A 19,382-nucleotide genomic window follows, 5' to 3' on the forward strand; every position below is an offset into this window, starting at 1 on the left:
GTCCTTATATTCAGGGGATAATAATCAGCGCCTATATGGGCTCGGGAATTTTATGTGCTTTTACTGATAATATTGCTGGTTGGAGTAACACTGGGAATCATCTCATTCTTGACATTACTGATTTTTAAATTTGTGATCTTATAGTTTTTATCAAAACTAAGATCTTAACCCTTACAGATCGGGGGGGGGGGGGTCAATATGACCCCCCCCCCCCTCTAGTTTTTTCAATGTCATTTTTTTTGTAGGTAAGATAGAGAGTTGTGACTTCATGACTTTTTAAGTTTAGTAATTATACGTCGGCAAGAGTTGATTTTATTAGGATATCTGGTCTTTGTCGGTCGTGGTGTCCGGTCAAAGTCGGTTGGGTAGCACCAAAATTTTAAAATAATTCTAAATAAATCTTAATTTCTACATTATGACTTTTGTGTATAAGGTAGAAACCTAAAATTTTTTTGGTGAATACTGAGATATCAATGACCTTATGAGAAAAGTGGTGTTATGACCGTTTGACCGCACCCTGACCGACTTTATGACCGATTTTTGTCCGGCTTTTACTACAGACATATATCATGAATATCGTGGCTTCTATTACAGCTAGAGACCTATCATTTTTTTTGGTAATTCCTTGAGCAAAAATAAACATATAAAAATATTAATTGGCACCGCCAACCGCCGTTTTACCGCCATAACCGCCGAATATGGCGGTTTCCGTTATTTGCCGTATTTCGGCGATGATCAGAAAAAGTAATTTTTTTGTTATGAAAAATAAAAGTGCGTCCTAAAATTTGGTCATCCTAGCTGCAAAATTGGCCGCTTTACAGCTGTTTTAAAATTTAGCGGCTGGCCGCTAAAAAGCGGCTAAGGAGCGGCCTGACCGCTATGACTAGAAAAAGTAATTTTCTCTAAAAATACACATGAACCACCAGAAAAAATTTTTACGTCTTTATCTGTAACAGAAGCCGAGATAGAGGGGGCCCGATCTGTAAGGGTTAACTTGTTTAAACAATTATACTTTTGCTTATGACAAAAGTAAATCTATATGTATGTTTAATATGTTACATATAAATCTCTTATTAATTATAGGATAGCCAGAATTTAGAGAGAGTGGTTTTGTCTTTTGATAAGTTTGACATTGGCAGGAGCACAACTAATGACAGGTAAGTTAAGAGACGCTCACAAATATTATCATATATTTTGACATTGACAAGAGCACATCTTGACAGATGAGTTTTAAGGAACGGTCACAAACATTACCCAAAGTTTGCCTTGTCAGGGGCACATCTAATGATAAGTGAGTTAAATGCTTTTAGGTATTACCTTATAATTCAAAAATATAATAAAATTAAAATTTCTTTACAATATTTAGGTGTAAAGATGGGTATGTGAAGGTGTATATCCAGGGTCAGGAGCAAGAACATAATTATAATAATCATGATTTTGAATTCTGTGGTAAGTGAATCTGTCAAACTATTTACCAATATACATCACTACGCTATATTTATTTATGTTTTTTTGTCTGACTAGTTGAGCTTTACTGTTAGGGAAGTCATTACACTTGTATGCAAACAAAATTTGAATCTGTATAATCAGCCTTTACTCTCTAGAGAATTTTTAGATATGGCATTGCCTTTGCTACTTCAAAAAATAATTTATGTTACTTAACAGAGAAATAAATTTGACTAAAGAAAGATGTTTAATATGCAATATGTATACTAGATAACAATTTGATAATCCTTTTAAAAGCAAAGCTTTTCTATAATTAGGGTCGGTCTGTTCGTAACGCTTAGCTCTCTTCATGTTATAATTGTCTTATCGATTTTAAACTTTGTAATATTTATGATTTCTATAACAGTTAGGTACGATTTAGGAAGCGTAGCAATTCTATTTAAAACCTGGGGATTTTTATATTTTTTACAACAACTTTTTGTATGAAATAATTATCCTATTTTCTGATGTTTGTAATAATTATTCCTAGAACAACAAGGTACACCATCATAAAGCGAGACATCTATATAGTCAAATCCAATAATTGAAAGTATGTTTACCTTTACTGTCTCCTGTTTTAAAGCAATTTTGCAGCAAAGTTATGTCCAATTTCGTTTAGACTCATAAAATAATGTTCTGACACTCTACAAGAGTTATTTTCCTTTGTCCTTCCTTCTTATTTTAGAACTTCGCCCTATGGATGTTGTCTTTGTTTTATCTGAAATGTAGAAATAAGCTTGTTAGTGCTGTAATTCTAAAACATAATTGTAACAATTATTAGAGGGGGGGGGGGAGGTTGGTGACTTCTGTATTTAAAATATTGTTTTATTCGTTTTTCATTTTTCATCCTATTTTCTTTTCATAATAAAGAAACTTTAATATATCATTATCTACTCTAATCAGGATTATAATGAAAAAGGTTTATAGATGGTTTTTTTATGTGTGAATGTTATTTGTAATGATGCCAAACCTAAGACAGTATCAAAGTTAATTATCAGTGAGAAAAGTAGATGTTATTGATTGGTTTTTCTTATTCATATCATTCACTTATAAAGACAATTTAATTAAAAGAAGATAGTTTTGATTCAATTATAATTTACCCTACATATCACGGCATCCCCATACGCAGGGGATGCCGTGTTATCCTTTTTTCTTCACATTTATAACTGTGAATTTATTATGAAATTACAAGCATAATTATTGAGTCACAAAACAATTTAGCTTATGAAACAAAAAAAAAACAATAAAGCATGACTGCAAGATTATGATTGGTGTCAACCATGTTTTAAACCAGTTACAAAAAAAACCTATAAAGAGAGACTGTCCCTTCTCTTAATAATATGAGTATTGCCTTAATAAGAATTCATTCTATTTGCTCATTAAGACTTGGCGCCATAAATACAAACTTTCCTCATTGTTTTATATATCAAGTCAAGGCATAACTTTATCACATTTAGTATTTCTAGAGGACTCTAAAGGGGACTTGAAGTGAAGGGGGGAGGGGGTGAGTCGGCATTCCACATTCAATTTTAGTTTTGAAATGGAAAATTTTCGGGATATATTTTTACAGGATCGATTTTTCTTTGGGGAGTAGATGTTTAAATGCTTTGCAGAAGTCTAATAGACATTAATTGTCATTTTAGTAGCTTAACTGCTGTTTTTCAAACGACTTAAACCTAGGTTATAACCAGTGGAATTAATTCTGATTGTGCGAAATTTTTATCCAGGACAGAAAACTCCGAAGAAGATCAACAGTCCAGGTCCTAGGCTGGTCATTTTGTTTAAAGCTGGATCAAAGTCAGGTGCTGGATTCAAGGCAAATTATTCTTTTGAAACAGGTAACATTTATGTGTAGTAAGGTTTCTCTATTAGTAGAAAAGTTACTCTATTAGATTACAGTTTTTATGTCTGTTTTTATAGCATTATTTTGTTTATGACATTGCTTATTTATTCCAACACTAACGGCTACGGTCCTGACATCTAGGAGCTCTGGATTAAAGAGGTAGGGAAATCGAAAAAATACCCCATCACGGAAACTCTGTAAAGCTTTATCTCTCTCTCCTTCATCCATTCTTTATCTCTCCCAATGTATTCTTTAATGTTTTGTTTCTTATTCAAAAGTCCTAACTGCGCAACTGTCTCTCTCCTGCACTTACTATTAATGTCGCGCAACTGACATTATTAAATTTTTACAGTCTACTCACTGTTTACCCAGTTTTTGTTTAGAAATGAAGGAATGTTAATCTTATTGTTTAGAATACCAAATCCCTGGAACTCCGTCACCAGATGGAAGTTGCAGATTTGAATATAGAACTGACAGCAAGCTTGATGGAAGATTTAATTCACCAAGGTAACAGAACAAAAAAGTATAATTTATTAAGCAAAACATATATATGTTTTTGATCGTCTGTTTGTCTGTTTACTGTCTTAAAGTATTGTATGAATTATTTATAAAATTATATTATTATTTTACGGCAAACTAGTTTCTATACAAAATAAACCTGTTTTGTGTGTATGTATATATTTAATGTTTTTGCATTATGTTATATATCCTTTTCGTTGTAATCCTATCAAAATGAAAAAGTGTCAACTTTTAATACCAAATAATTTGTTACCATGGTTCAAACTATCACACAACAGACCAAAATTTTATTTCATAAACGTCATAAACGGGAGAGATGAGAGGAGAAGTGGAAAAGAAACCCTTTTAAAAAGAGGATCTATTGACGTCACATGGCTCATTTTTGCAGACACTTGAGTCTCAATTTTATTAAAACCCTGTAAAAATCAAATGTTAACACAATGCCTTCCTGTTTAACATTTCTTGCATTAAATAAAATGAAATGAGAATATTTTGTTTAGGCATCCTCAAAACTATCCAAATGACATCAACTGTACCTACTTATTCTGGTCAAAACCAACACAGCAGGTATATTAAGTAGAATCACTTAGAAATTGTGTATATCTAATCTCTCTATCATTAGATTTTGTCCATGGATGTCAACAACTCTCCAACACCCAAAAAAAAAGTAAAAAAGAAATTTTGTCCAAATCATTTTAACGCTTTGACTGGTGATTTTAAGTAAAAAGTTTGGAACAGTTCCATTAGTTGAACATCCCTTGTTCGGTGGCAGTGTGCACTATTAGCCTGGTTCAGTTTACAATCTATATATTGAATGTTAATGTAATATGTTGAAGGATTAGTAAAAGGAATGTGTATTGAAGAGGGTGATTAGACAGGGAAGGAGGGAAGAAAGTGTGAGGAGAAGGTAAAGGAACAGACAAAAACTCTTAAAGAGTGGCTTCTCTAATAAAGATATAACTTTGTTTTGTAGGTTATGTTGGTATTTGATCATTTCCGAGTGAGAGCTGATGGTATTGACAGCAACAGCTCTCTAGGAAATTGGAAATCATATGGGTAAGATTTTGTTGGGTAAGATGAGTTACAACGCAGATAAGAAGACAAAAAATTCTTACATTGTTATACACACGAATGTAAAATGCCAGAATACATAAGTTATATTTTGCACTGTTCTTTTAAGTTGCGAAGCTACCATAAAATTAGAAATTTTTTTTCGTCTGTCAGTGTTTTTGCAATTTTTATGTGAAGATGTTTCAATATTATTTTGTATAAATTACTTATAGATGAACAGTAGAAACATAATTTACACTCACAATATCTACTTCTTATGCCTATAAAATTTCATGCAAAGATTCTCTTGGCCCAGAGTAAATATCTTTATTGGATTTTCGGCTTCACTTAATTTTTTAATATTTTGTGGGGTATTTTGAGCTTCGCTAATTTTTGGGTATGTTGATTCTTGTTGATATAAAGTTATATTCATTATCATCCCCAATAATGTTAATGAATATTCTCTATGCCAACAAAAAAAATAATAATCTAACTCTATATTATGTTCAAACAAAACCTTTATGACAGTTGTTTAGTTTCTAATATTAAGATTTACGACGCGTTATACTGAAGACTCTAAGTACAATAATCGCATTGTTTAACATAATACATTTTACATTTTAAGTCGAGAGCAATGTATTGAAGATTATGTAGAAATCTACACAATAACAAACCCTACAGAAAGTCAACTTTTGGGCAGGTCAGTAAATATATTTTCACAAGTCAACTGTGTCTGCAGGGATAGTTTCACGTAATAGAGTGGGAGGGGGGGGGGGGGGGGGGGTTGCAGGTTGGTGGTTGAGGCTTCCAGTGAATAGGGTTTTCAGTGGCTTATTATTTCTTTCAGCTGCGCGGCTGAGACTCAGGCTTAATGGGTGGCTGAGAAAGCTGCGTGGTTGATTTTTAGACTTTTATTAGGCCCCACGACCGACTGATGTGGCTGCGGGCACCGAGCCTTGTTAAATGGTGAAACATTAGATTGGGGGGGGGGGGGGGAGTTGTAAGAGAAGAGAAAAAGGCGTAATGTAAAACGAAAAATGTAGATTCGTAGAACAGCATAACAGCATTAGGAAAAATAATTGAAAATGAGATGTTAAACGAACATTAAAGTGCACTTATATTATATGACTTGGATAGCTTATATTCTTTGTAGACAGTTAAAGAATATTTAATTATTCAAACCCCATTTTTCATCTTCATCCCTCGGATATAGGTTTTGAGATTTTCGACTTAGTAAAGTAATAGAGTAAAGTAATAGAATTTGATTTTAGATATTGTTCAACGAGTTCACCTGGACCTGTTGTATCACCCAGAGGAACAATGGGACTTCAGCTTTTCCTTCATACTGACAGGAACTAAATTATTATTTTGGCTATGCACACAATTTTATTATTGAATATAAATTGACCTTTATCATTGGGAAAATTTTTGATATGATGTCAAAATTTTTACAGTCTCATAGTTTTCCAATCTTCCAGTCCTTTCAGTATTCCAGGGATGGAAACAATATTTGTATTTGAATTATTTTCATGTGTATGTAAAAAAATATAATTACATTTAGAAAAGGACGATTATGTCCATAAAACGCTGAAACAAAAGTATTTTTATTTTAGCCTATATAAAGCTATCATGTCAAATAATTGAAAAATTTCAAAAGAATCATTGCTGTCTTAACCTCTTTTCGAGGAAGCTTTGTGTTTATCAAGTGCAAAATTAATTCCTTATCATTAATCCTAGAATTAAGCGCAAATGTCGTCTTTTTTGACTTTCCCTTCATAAAGTGACGCAGCATGGATTGTTTATATGCGCCCACGTTTTTCACTTTTGAATGAGACATGAGTGTGTGAAGATTTCGGAGAACAAAATTGGGCCTATCATTGGTCTCATAGTGTGTGAACGACCCTAGTATATCAGGGATTTGAAACCATAAGAGCTTCAGGTAGAATTTGTTAATTTTATAAGGAAGAATGGTGTATAGGACGATTATATGTAGTTTTAAAAAGGCTTTAGCCAGCTAAGCATGAAACTTAATTATGATTAATATATGTTTTAGTAATTTTTATGTGCCTTATTGTTGCAATTAACAATGATTTATTAAACCAAATAATTTTCCTTTAAAGCCAAAGTTTCCAAAGATTTTTTTACCGTAGAGAAAATGATTTTAAAAAGCAAATAAGATTACGTGGTTATAAATAACTGGAATTATGAATTAATTGATTTTGTAATTTCAGGTCTTTGAAATAATTTCATCAATAAATCTATATTCAAACCTGCTGTTGAAACTTGATGGTTCCTGGTATTGGGGGTTTGTATGTTCGCCAACTGATCTCGTGAACTTCCCGCTAATTCGGAAGTCAAGCTCAACCAAAGTGTCATGGTTGAGACAATTTCAAAGGACTTGAAGTTTAGGCGTTAGCAAATTTCAATATCCTGATGTTTGAAGGAGCTGCACAAGCAAGTTCAAAGAAGTGAAGGTTGAAGTTTAGGCATTAGCAAATTTCAAATAACCTGATGGTTGAAGGAGCTGCACAAGCAACTTCAAATGGTTCTGAAGAATAGGCATTAGCATTCTTCAAAGAATCTGGAGAATAGGCGTTAGCATTCTTCAATAGATCAATAGCATATAGTGTATTGATGAAAAAAAAAACATTGACAATTTTTCTGTGAAATAATTACCTAGTGAATCAATATGGTGCTCACTAAAAAGCAGAAAATTGAGCGAGCTATCGCTATTGGCAATGAAAGGCTAGAGGTGTTTGACGAACAGATAAAAGTGTTTTATGAAAATCTAAAAGCCTGCCAAAGTTTTAGTTCATGTGAAAATGTGAATTTAAAATCAATTCGTGACATTTTTAGTGAGGTCAAGGACCAATCTGACCTAATAAAAAGTCTAAAATCTGCCGTGGAGACTAGTGAGATGCGCAAGTTCAAGCGTGATTTGTATGAAGCTAGTGAACAGAAAACTGTTGCAGTTAAAGTTTATGCGTCGTTGGAGCAGTGTACGAAAATTCTGCACTGGCTTGACAATGATTCAGACGACGCGAGGTCGAGCACTGTCGCCAGGAACCTCGACGTTGTTGAGAAGGTGAGAATGGACATGGGAGTGCTTAAAATTTCCATGGAGTTGCGCCAAGAAGTACGTGATATATACCGAAGGCTTAGAGAGATGGAACGTCGTTCATCTAACTCGGATAAGCTTGGTGTCTGTGGCACCAATAATTGCGACAGTTATTATAGTCGTAGGTTGCTCCATGAGGCTAGTGCTGGTGTGAATACAGTCTACAAGTCAAGTTCTGCACCCAGCCCCTGTACCTTCTTTGTTGATAATGAGCCGGTTGGTACTGCCGTAGCTGTTGATAATGAGCCGGTTGGTACTGCCGTAGCTGTTGATAATGAGCCGGTTGGTACTGCCGTAGCTGTTGATAATGAACCGGTTGGGTCTGCCGTAGCTGTTAATGATGAACCTGTTGGTTCTGCTTGTGATGCTGTTATTGAGAAACCTGTTATTTCTGCAGTTGACGCTGTTGTTTGTGTTGCAGTCAAATCTGATGTTAAAGATGCTGCCGTAGCTGTTGATAACATTGCTACGGCAGGTGAGGCTGTAGCCGTTCACAATGATGATGCTGAAATTGGTTGTGTTGCAGCCGGTTCTGATATAGAGGTTGGTGCTGTTGTGAATCAAGAATCGACCTGGCTGCTGCCAGGCTGGCCGCCCGACACAGGGTAAAGGGCCTGCAATATGGCGGGTGTTGCCGCCAGAAAGTTATTGAAAGTCTACCAACCCCACAAATCTAATTTACAACATAAACTATTTATGTGTGAAAATGATCTTTAAAGAAAAAATAATACAAGTTATATATTAAGCTTGTGAAAAGAACCTAAAAAGGTTTTGTAAAGAATAAGTATTCATTATTCAACTAATTTTATTGTTCATATTTAAGCACAAGAATTCTACAAAATTGTTTAGACTTTTAAAGCAGATTTTAAAAGATTTCGTTTCTTTAAGTATGATTTTGAAAAGCAAAGTTTGTGTATTAACTACCAAATGATTTTGCAGATTTTTTTTAGATTGAGAAAAATAGATTTTAAGAATTATTTTTCGAGGTATTTTTTTCATGGTTCACGTTTGCTTAAAAAATGTTATTTCTCAGATTCTCATATGAGATAATGCATTAAAGTAAAGAACACAACATGTAAAATTATTATGATAATGTTTAAAATATTTCTTATTATTATTTTAAAAAGATTATCGCAAAAAATCAAGATATTTGTTTTAATTTGTAAGCAAATAAAGTTTTTTCTTTCACTCCGGAGGCAAGGATTCCTAATAATCCACGCGTAAAGATTTTTCTTCATTCCGAGAGCAGAGATTCGTAGTAATATATGTACCTAGCGACTTCGGACAATTTTAAACCTTGAGAAAGTATTTATAGCAATTATTTTCCTAGGTACATATATTTTCGTTCATGTTTAAATATAAACTCTATTTTCTATGAGATAAGCATTTATAATAATGAACACGATGTATGATATTATTAAATTATTGATTATTATTTATATGAATATCACAGAATTAATTTAAGATAAACTATGCATATTTTAAATTAACCTTTCCTTCATTTTTATCGCAGATATTAAAATAAAAGCAGTTGTCAAAAATTATGATTAACAATTGATTCTTATTTTATGGAAATTGAGATTTTTTTTAGTAAAAAAAGCCACATTTTTCATATGCCTATTTTTATGCCTAAAATAAGAATCAAATGAAATGCGATTAAATATTCTTCTATTTCATATGCTCAAATTTAATTTTATTGAGTTTAAATTCTTTTCAAAAGTACAATTCATTATAAAACTTACCTGAAAAGTTTACCAAAAAGGAATAAATGTGTCGAGGTTGCGTGATTCGATATTTATTCTAAGAAAAAAATCAAGTATGTTTTAGCAGATTTTTTAAATTATATATGAATTTCAATCAAGTAAAACATTTTTATTCAGATCAAGGAATGATTGAAAATTCATATTTAAAGTCTCATATTTTTTACAAAGAAAAATGGGTATTTTTTCATAATTTCAATGAAAATTCTAACGAAGATATTATTATTTTGCTATTCTTTAAGTATTAAAAAGTTTTATTGTTGATTAAGATATTACAGTTCTTATTCATTAAGTTTGAAAAACTTTCTGCCCAAGGATTTTGAAACATTTTTTCTTACTACTCTTTTTGATGCTTAACAAATTTAGTTTTAAGTACCTATAAATCTTAATTTTCTTGTCTAAGATTTATTTCGTTTTATTTTACCATTATTGTTTACATTTCGACCTGATTTCGTAGGTACTTATTGATTTATTAATAATGATTTATTACCTATTGATTATGAAATGATTATTATTTAGTATAAGTTGTTATATTTACAACATCATGATTAATAGGATTATCCATTTTAGGATTTGTGTATGTGATCTTGTGATTGTCATGTGCATGGAATGTTGTATGGTACAAACCAATCCCCATCCTTCTATCCTAAAATGTGAGGTATTATGAGTCCTAGTGAGGAGTATAATATTGTGTATGCATTTCACGGGGTTTCATTTAGTTAGGAGCAAAATTGTCACGTTTTCGGGATGTGGCCATTCTCATGTGATTAAGGTGAGTTGAGTTTAGTGAGAAATGTTGCTAGTGCTCAGCGCAAAAAAAACCTTGAATCTCGTTAAGGAAGTTAATTTGACTTTCAAACGGGGGGTGTGTCTTAACCTCTTTTCGAGGAAGCTTTGTGTTTATCAAGTGCAAAATTAATTCCTTATCATTAATCCTAGAATTAAGCGCAAATGTCGTCTTTTTTGACTTTCCCTTCATAAAGTGACGCAGCATGGATTGTTTATATGCGCCCACGTTTTTCACTTTTGAATGAGACATGAGTGTGTGAAGATTTCGGAGAACAAAATTGGGCCTATCATTGGTCTCATAGTGTGTGAACGACCCTAGTATATCAGGGATTTGAAACCATAAGAGCTTCAGGTAGAATTTGTTAATTTTATAAGGAAGAATGGTGTATAGGACGATTATATGTAGTTTTAAAAAGGCTTTAGCCAGCTAAGCATGAAACTTAATTATGATTAATATATGTTTTAGTAATTTTTATGTGCCTTATTGTTGCAATTAACAATGATTTATTAAACCAAATAATTTTCCTTTAAAGCCAAAGTTTCCAAAGATTTTTTTACCGTAGAGAAAATGATTTTAAAAAGCAAATAAGATTACGTGGTTATAAATAACTGGAATTATGAATTAATTGATTTTGTAATTTCAGGTCTTTGAAATAATTTCATCAATAAATCTATATTCAAACCTGCTGTTGAAACTTGATGGTTCCTGGTATTGGGGGTTTGTATGTTCGCCAACTGATCTCGTGAACTTCCCGCTAATTCGGAAGTCAAGCTCAACCAAAGTGTCATGGTTGAGACAATTGCACCAAAATTTACTATTAAACAAATTTACTATAGGTTGCTCATATATAGAGTAGCTTTTCTACCTAAATTTTATTCAATATCTTCATTTTTGTTTGCAAAGCAAATTTACTTTAAATACGTAGTTTTAACAAGGGAGAATTATTCATGAAAGTTTTTGAGAAAAAGTTAAAAGTTATCTCATTAAATCCTTTCTCTCTTGAAACTTTGCATTTTTGTGTTTCTCTGTGTGTGCGAAACACTGCAAAAAATATTTTATGAATAAATTTTAAGCTGAAATCTGAATTAGAGGCTTTGAATCAATATTTAGTAGCACGGGTTCTCTATAACTATGATATGACCAACTGACCGTCCGATTGAATAATGTGCATATGTATAAGTCTGATTGAATATTTAGAAAAAGAAATTCTAATTTTTTAATGAATATAAGTTCGAAGTTATTCCTTCGTCATAAAATAGTTTTGCAACCTTGTTATTGCTGAGCTATTTATAAATATTATTGTCCTTCTTTCAATCATTTATGTGTTCAAAAATAATAATTTCGTATTTTTTAGTGATGCCGTGTATTCTGGTTTCAAGGGAAGGTAAGAAATTTACTTTTTTACCAATCGATCTATTAATCTATTATCTACCTATCCATGTGGTTATGACCATTATTTAATTTTTTTTATACACAAATAATTCTGGACCGACTAAGCGATAAAATCTTGAAATATTATTGGATTTTTTATTCGGCTTGGATAGGATTTTCTTTGCAACCCCATTTTTAGAGTTAAGTTTAGAAGAATTAAAAAGTATCTGTTAAAGTTTTTTTGATTTAAAGTTAAAATGTGAACCTATTCACAAAACACAGAAGCCAGTAGGGTATATACGTAGGTTAAGTTTACTTAAGTGGTCAGACTAATATTATCTTTTATTGTTCTTGCCCTTCCATTACTTGCTACTTTATAACAAAGGTAAGTCAGTATGTTTTGGTATGTTCCTTGCTTCATTTTAATGACTTAGTAAAAAATAAACACCCCTCAGCTATCAGAAAATATTTGCCCAACTAATAATTTCCAGTCAAGTTGCTCATAGTCACAATTGTGTCAGATTTTCCTCATTGTATACGTATTTAAAGAAAACGAAAATGTTAGATAATTAAACACAATTTTGTTTATTTTCTACCAGTCGCTATACTTTGCCTGGAAAAAAAACGTTAAACTTGTTAAAAGTTTTTTCCATAACATTTGCAAATGTTTTTCCTTCTTAGTTCTCATAGTTAATTGTTTGTCATAACAAGGGCACGTAGTTTTTCAACTAACTAGTTGAATCATCTATTTTTAGCCACTCTGCTGCTTATCTATATATACTATATAGGTTATATTTAAATTTTAATCAACATAATCCTCTTATTGCCTTGGCATTTATTATTGAGCTAATACAAGGAATCTAGCTTGCCACAATATCATACAGACATTACTACAATTTGTTTGAATGTAGTTTAGAAAACAAAGTAGGTGGATCAAGCCAAAAAATAGAATGGTGCTATTTGCCAGTAATGTGTCTTTTCTATTTCAGATTATTTGTTGCTTCCAATATAATTATTTAGGAACTATGTGACATTCATTTTGGGCATAAGTTGAGAAAAAATACAATCCATTGTTTTTCTTACTAGATCCGAAAAGTAATTAAGCTAATTTAGTAAATACTTTGGTCAGTCAGGGCAATTGGGACATATCTCTCTCTCTCTCTCTCTCTCTCTCTCTCTCTCTCTCTCTCTCTCTCCTCTTTCAAAACTTTCCAAAACAAATTTACCTTTGGTGAATGGATTGGGTAAGTTGGGTAAAAAGTTTTTGTCAATTTGCCTCATACGATGCTGTATGGACACACAGAAAACTGTCCCGAATTTGTATTAATTTTGATGAACAAGACTCCAGTTACGTCATATTTTTCTTTCCCGAAAAAGGGAAGGGGGAAAGAAAAAAAAGGGAAGGGGGGAAGAAAAAAGAGATGGGAGAAAAGAGGGTTTTCCCCATCTCTTTTGAAGAGATTTTCTTCCCCCCTTCCCTTTTTCGGGAAAGAAAAATATGACGTCACTGGAGTCTTGTTCCTCAAAATTAATACAAATTCGGGACAGTTTTCTGTGTGTCTGCTGTATGTCTTTTTATCTACAGGTATGAGATAATTGTATATTTTCTTTGTTTTTTTTCAGTGTTATTTTTACAGAGACCAATTGGTCAAAATAATTTTCTTCTTTGTTAAACCTGTCCACTATTTTAATATGTTTTTAATCCCTGTTGTTATAAAGAATTAATAGTTTTGATGTCAAAATATTTTCATCAACTATTATATTTACCATCTACCAAAGACCAAATTCTTCACATTGGAGCTCAAGGGATTTTAATTAAACATATTTTGTCCTATTATATTATAATTTTGATTTGATTGTACAGTATACGTTACAAAAAATGACCGGTCTTTAAAATGATCTAGACATCCCTGTAATGAAGTTATAACCCTATTTTGTGTGTGTGTGATCTTTATATACATGTATGATGGTGTTTGTATCGGTAAATTAGACTAAAGAACATTTTTCGACATTTAGCAGACTATAAAAGATCAGAAAATATTCAAAATGAAAAAATTCAGACCCTTATTTTTTAAAGTAAATTCTACTTAAGCCCCAAAACCACATAGTAAAATTAATTTTAGCCTAGGGGTTATTCAGAGTTTTATCTCAAGCATAAAATTCTGCTTCTCTAGACACCTTACTCAGCTTCATAGCTCTCATACAAGTCATTTGAGCACAAAAAGCATGTATCAAGAACACAAAATCGGTGAAATTTGGGCTTTGTGCCCAGGGTGCCCAATTTCCAGATCTCAGCCCACAGAAGGGCTAGAAAAAAGTTCTTTAGCTTTTTGGTAATGGCATAAGGAATAAAAGGCAGTTACCATTTGAACTCATAGTCTAAAATGACTTTAGAGTACCCTTAGGGTCCCTTATAGGCTAGAATCGAGGCATTTTCGATTTTCGATTTTCAAGATTCCAGGTATGAGTCTTAGGTTTGACTTTAGCTCGCTAAAAGTGGAGCTAGGGTTGAGATATTGGAGTTTAGTCTTCTTTAACCTCTCACTGTGGTATCTCTGTGTACTATCCTAGCTTGGTAATTGATATCTCAAATATCAAGGCGCTGAACCAACTTTTAGTGAGACCGTTTCGTTAGAGGTAGGAAAAAATTCACTCAAAATATATAATTGGTTGATTTTTGACATTTTTAATATCTTCTTTTATAGCCTGCAAAATGTTGGTAAATGTTCTTTAATCTCATTTACCGAAACAAACACAAGCATACAAATGTATAAAGAGCACACACAAAAAAATATGGTTAAAACTTTACTAGAAGGGGGGCAATAGCATTTTAAAAAGACCGGTCATTTTTTGTAACGTATACTGTACAATTATGAATGAGAATTATTATTTAGGTATATGTTTATCGAGGCTCAAAGTCCTTTTGGTGACTGTGGAGGCAATATTACAGATGCAGAGAATGGTATCATTAAATCTCCAAACTTTCCAGACAAATACACTTCATCAGGTAGAGGTAAGGGCTGAACTATAAAATATTGTAAAACAATAAGTAACTGTTTATGAAACAATCAAACAGCATTATTCTGACTCTGTCATATGAAAGCAAAATTAGGTTGTTGAAAATAATTGATAAAATTCTAATCAAATGTATCTAATGTCACACATAAAAAATGCAAAAATGGATTCTTTAATCTGAGTTCTATTAAGCCTGAGGGGAAATTTTAGTATCTATTTTTAGTCACACAATTCTTCATTAAGTATCAAGTAATGAAGGATGTATTATCTGAATAAAAAAATTACCCCATTTATAATGTTTTTCAAACGGAAAGGAGGGTAGACTGTTATTTTCTTTCTGTTTTCTTTAACACACACCAAATAGTTAGCCGTATATTTGCTTATGATTTCATACTACAACTCTACTTTATTTCATACTACTACTCTACTTTTTGTACATAATCTTCCTTGTTATATCATATTATATGTCCTTATTTAGGTTAAATATTTAAAGCCACAGACTAAAAATAGATAATAATTAATTTGTCAGCCACTATAGAATACCACTACGTTTGACAGGGTAATCTTTATTAAGGAAAAGTTGCTGGCAAAATAGTTTTTCTTCAGGTGTAACATCAAATCCTGATATATAGATTCATAGAATTTAATTTTTATTCATATTTAAGAATTTGGTTCTAAAGTGTGCCACTGGTTCATCTATGCAAAACCTGGACATAAAGTTCTTCTACACTTCACGGACTTTGAAGTTGAGGGAAATCCTGGAGGTTAGTTTTAATTTTCAACACGAAAAACATTTTCTATCATTCTTAATTTTTCTGTATGCATGTAAAAAAAGCTTGGATTTTATGAAAATATATCAATGTTTTCTTTTACATACTCTTCAACTTATTAGTTTTTCCCCTTCATTTTATTTTGCATTTAGACCGTGGATGTCCAGCTGCAGCTCTTAGAGTTTGGCCCTGGAGAGATATGGCCAGAACACCAATAGGAACATTATAATAATTTTCATAAAAGTTGCGATAACTCTTAAAAGTTAATCCTTAAAGACGTGGATACGAGCACCCCTATCTCGGCTCCTTTCTTAGATAGAGATATTAGAATTTCTGTTTTCATTCGGATTTTTACCCCTTTATTGAGCCACCTTTGATGTAAGGTATCTCTATCCCTTAAGTCTGTCAAGTTAAATGGAGTCATTTACTCCCAGATTTTAGTTTATTCTTTTACTTATTATTGTTTAAATAAGATTTTGTTGACTTTTATTGCTTAGGTTAGTTCCTGTTCTAGTTAAACAGAAAAATACTATTTTTAACAAAAGATTAAACGTATCCCAAGAAAATAAACATTCTTTTGTTCTAACAAGAAATTAACTTTAGCTAAAAGTAAAATGATATTTTCCCTGTTTACAGAGCTGATCTTTCATAGAGTTTAACATTGCAAATTTAAAAAAAAAAACTACTTATGGTATAGAAAAATGTTTTATTCTTGTTTTTAGTAGTCGAGCTGCTACTTTATAACTGTGATGTTACCGTACGTATGTTGCACCGTGACTTTCTTAAAGTACAGTGCTCCATATGTATTCCGACAGATCAATGATTTCTCCAGACACTTTGTGAACACAGTAAAAGTGTCTAACTGATTATGACGTAACAAAAAAATTAGCCAATGAGAGGCCACTATAAATTTTACCATTGGTCAATAATGGCCTCTCATTGGCTAATTTTTTTTATTACGTCATAATCAGTCAGACACTATTACTGTGTTCCACTTTGTACTGTACTTCTTTTTCTTTCTTCTCTCCTTTTTATCTCTTCTTATCCATTCTCCTTTTTCATTTTTCCAATTTTTTCCTTTTACCTACACTACTTCCCTTACCATTTAAGAAATATGACTACTAACGACCGTATCCATCCTTGATTAAATTGGATAAGTTGTATATATTAGAACATATTCAAACGCATTTATTCAAAATTAGATTAATGTAAATTGAATTGCAAAAGCAATAATAAAGGATCTATGCAATTTTTTTACTAGCATGTGCATATTGCTTGCAAAAAAAGGATTATTGAAAAAACATTTCCAAAGTCAGCTCTAATTAAAATTTTTCTTAAAATAGGTAGTATTAGGTTCATTAAAATTGGAGCTTTTATAATAAATAAACCTTTCCAAGAAATTAATGGGATGAAATAGTTGTTTAAGACAAGAAAAATAATTGAAAAAACTTAATAATTTACAGTCTTTTGCTCTCCTACCTCTCTATCTCTCTCTCTCTCTCTGCTGAACGTCTGTTATGAATATTAAATAAGGAATATTATTATAATTGTATTATAGAGCTATGTGGAGATACCCTAGATCAATATAAGGAGATTATCTCAGATACAAATGTTTTAAGATTATCGTAAGTATTTTTTATTATGGATTAGTAATTTATATATTGTCGCCCCTGAATACAATTAAGACATTTTAATGTAACCCTTTTAAGAATTATTTCTAACAAATTTCAAATCATTTTAACAACTATGCTAAGATATTAGGAAATAAAATTTGCATGCCTTAATTTAAGCCACCTGAATTAATGCAGAATCCAACTTTATTAAAACAATTATTACAATTCAGTTCTAAGCAAATCCAGTTTTATACATAAAACAAACACCACAAAATATCTCTAAGTGGAATTTTAAAATTGATGTTCGTTATTAAATGCTTTGAGTACGTCAAAAGATTAACTTTTGAAAATAATAAGCTATTTGTAACATTTGTCCAACACTACAAAATAAGACAATTATTTTAATTGGATAAGTTTTATGAACGCTTGGGGGGTCTAAGAAAAATTTTAAAGTTTAACAAAATATCCCAAAAAGAATGTTTTTATTCATAAAATTTAAATAACTTGAATTAAAACTAGACTTTTTTGTTGACTTGTGTTTTACCTTGAAAACAGCTTTTCTACTTTAATGGTCAATTTGTTTATTTATTGAAAAGTCTTGTTTATATTAAGAAGCAGTGTGATACAATAAGAAGGAAAATCATAATATTGAAGAAGACAGAAATATTATGAATTATGTAATATGACTTATATCCATTTTGAAAATGAAAGATGAAAGTAATTCAATTTATATCTCCGGACAAACATAAACCATCAATAAGATTAAAAGACACAGACTTAGAAATAAATGTGGATGTAACAGGGATTTAAGGATAGGACAGCTTACAAATAATAACCTTCCCCAAAATTATTAATTTAAAATATTAGCTAATCAATATTCTGGTTTGATTAAAGGGTTGTAAATTAATTGAACGGATCTCATTCTCTCCTTCCCATGGAAGAAAATTTATGTTTTGGGTTATGATGATTGGTTTCAAGATATCTAAAACGGCTAAAATTATTGACTAATCCCCCTTCAAGATAATTTTTGAAGTTCACAATCTCCTTCAAAACAGTTTTACTTTTCATGTAGGAAAAATAAAAGAATTGGCAGGGATGTTAGCTGTCCAACTTCTTATGTGGCCTTTCTTTTAATATCTTATTAAACATAATTCAATTTCACATCGTTCATAAAAACCAAATGAAAAAATGTCAAGATGAAAAATCTGTTAAACTAAACAAAAACTCGAGGGATGGTGTAACTGCAGCTTACTTGGTTGCTTTTGTTTCCGAATGGCTGAATGCGGCTGCCAAGCCCTGGTCTAAAAGAATTTGATTTATCTGTCAGAAACATATTTTATTATGAAAGAATCACAATTTTATCAGTGGATCAAGTAAAATACATATTTTATAAATAATTCTTTTACTGTCTATATAACACGAAGTAGGGGTTTATTACCTACTTAATTTTGCATATGATCATAGTGAATGCTAAAATTCAAAACAGAAAAATAAGAAGAGAAATATTTTGCGAAAACTAGCACCTACTGACGCTTTGTCCGTCGCTTGATTTATAATAAGATTAAGGACATGCTTCGACCAATCAAATCATTACTATGCCTAAATAGAACTTTTAGACAAGTGTCGTGCATGGAAAAAGTTGGTTGTCCATCAGGTGTTTCCATCTTGTTGAAAACCCAAATTTTCTTAAAACTCAATCAAAGCTTGATTATTTTTTTTAATGGACATTTACATTTGTTTAGGTTTTATTTAGCTGACAAAGCTGTTGGAGCTAAAGGTTTCAAGGCAATTTATACTGAAATAAAGGTAAAGTATTTAGTTCTTAGAAAAATATGAATAACCATGTTCCTATATAAGTACCTAATTCTTACCTTAAACCATAATACCAAGTAGAGTATATGATAAAAAGTTTTATATAATCATATGTGAAGATTATATTTTAAACATTAAACATTTAAAAAGAAAAAATTTTGGCCAGAATGCAATAAAAAGTTCTGAAGAATTAGATATTAAAGAATACATTTTTATCATTTATAATATAAGATATA

General features: G+C 31.5%; 1 protein-coding gene across 2 annotated transcripts in view; it reads left to right on the forward strand.

Moving 5' to 3' along the window:
- The window catches only part of LOC145335008 (bone morphogenetic protein 1-like), a 50,635-nt gene that overhangs the window by 26,746 nt on the left and 4,507 nt on the right, over positions 1-19,382 (forward strand). The window contains exons 14-27 of one of the 2 annotated variants that reach the window (XM_080180678.1): positions 1,084-1,157; positions 1,367-1,449; positions 3,213-3,323; positions 3,742-3,835; positions 4,348-4,414; positions 4,821-4,903; positions 5,523-5,597; positions 6,169-6,247; positions 11,918-11,949; positions 14,831-14,949; positions 15,617-15,715; positions 15,874-15,935; positions 17,276-17,346; positions 19,077-19,140. In XM_080180678.1, the coding sequence (XP_080036804.1) occupies positions 1,084-1,157; positions 1,367-1,449; positions 3,213-3,323; positions 3,742-3,835; positions 4,348-4,414; positions 4,821-4,903; positions 5,523-5,597; positions 6,169-6,247; positions 11,918-11,949; positions 14,831-14,949; positions 15,617-15,715; positions 15,874-15,935; positions 17,276-17,346; positions 19,077-19,140 (1,113 nt within the window). The remainder of the gene's footprint in view (positions 1-1,083; positions 1,158-1,366; positions 1,450-3,212; positions 3,324-3,741; positions 3,836-4,347; positions 4,415-4,820; positions 4,904-5,522; positions 5,598-6,168; positions 6,248-11,917; positions 11,950-14,830; positions 14,950-15,616; positions 15,716-15,873; positions 15,936-17,275; positions 17,347-19,076; positions 19,141-19,382) is intronic. The other variant, XM_080180679.1, reaches the window with a different exon arrangement.

Source organism: Acartia tonsa, chromosome 13 (assembly GCF_053477335.1).
Source record: "Acartia tonsa isolate MP-2025a chromosome 13, ASM5347733v1, whole genome shotgun sequence".
NCBI lineage: Eukaryota > Metazoa > Arthropoda > Copepoda > Calanoida > Acartiidae > Acartia > Acartia tonsa.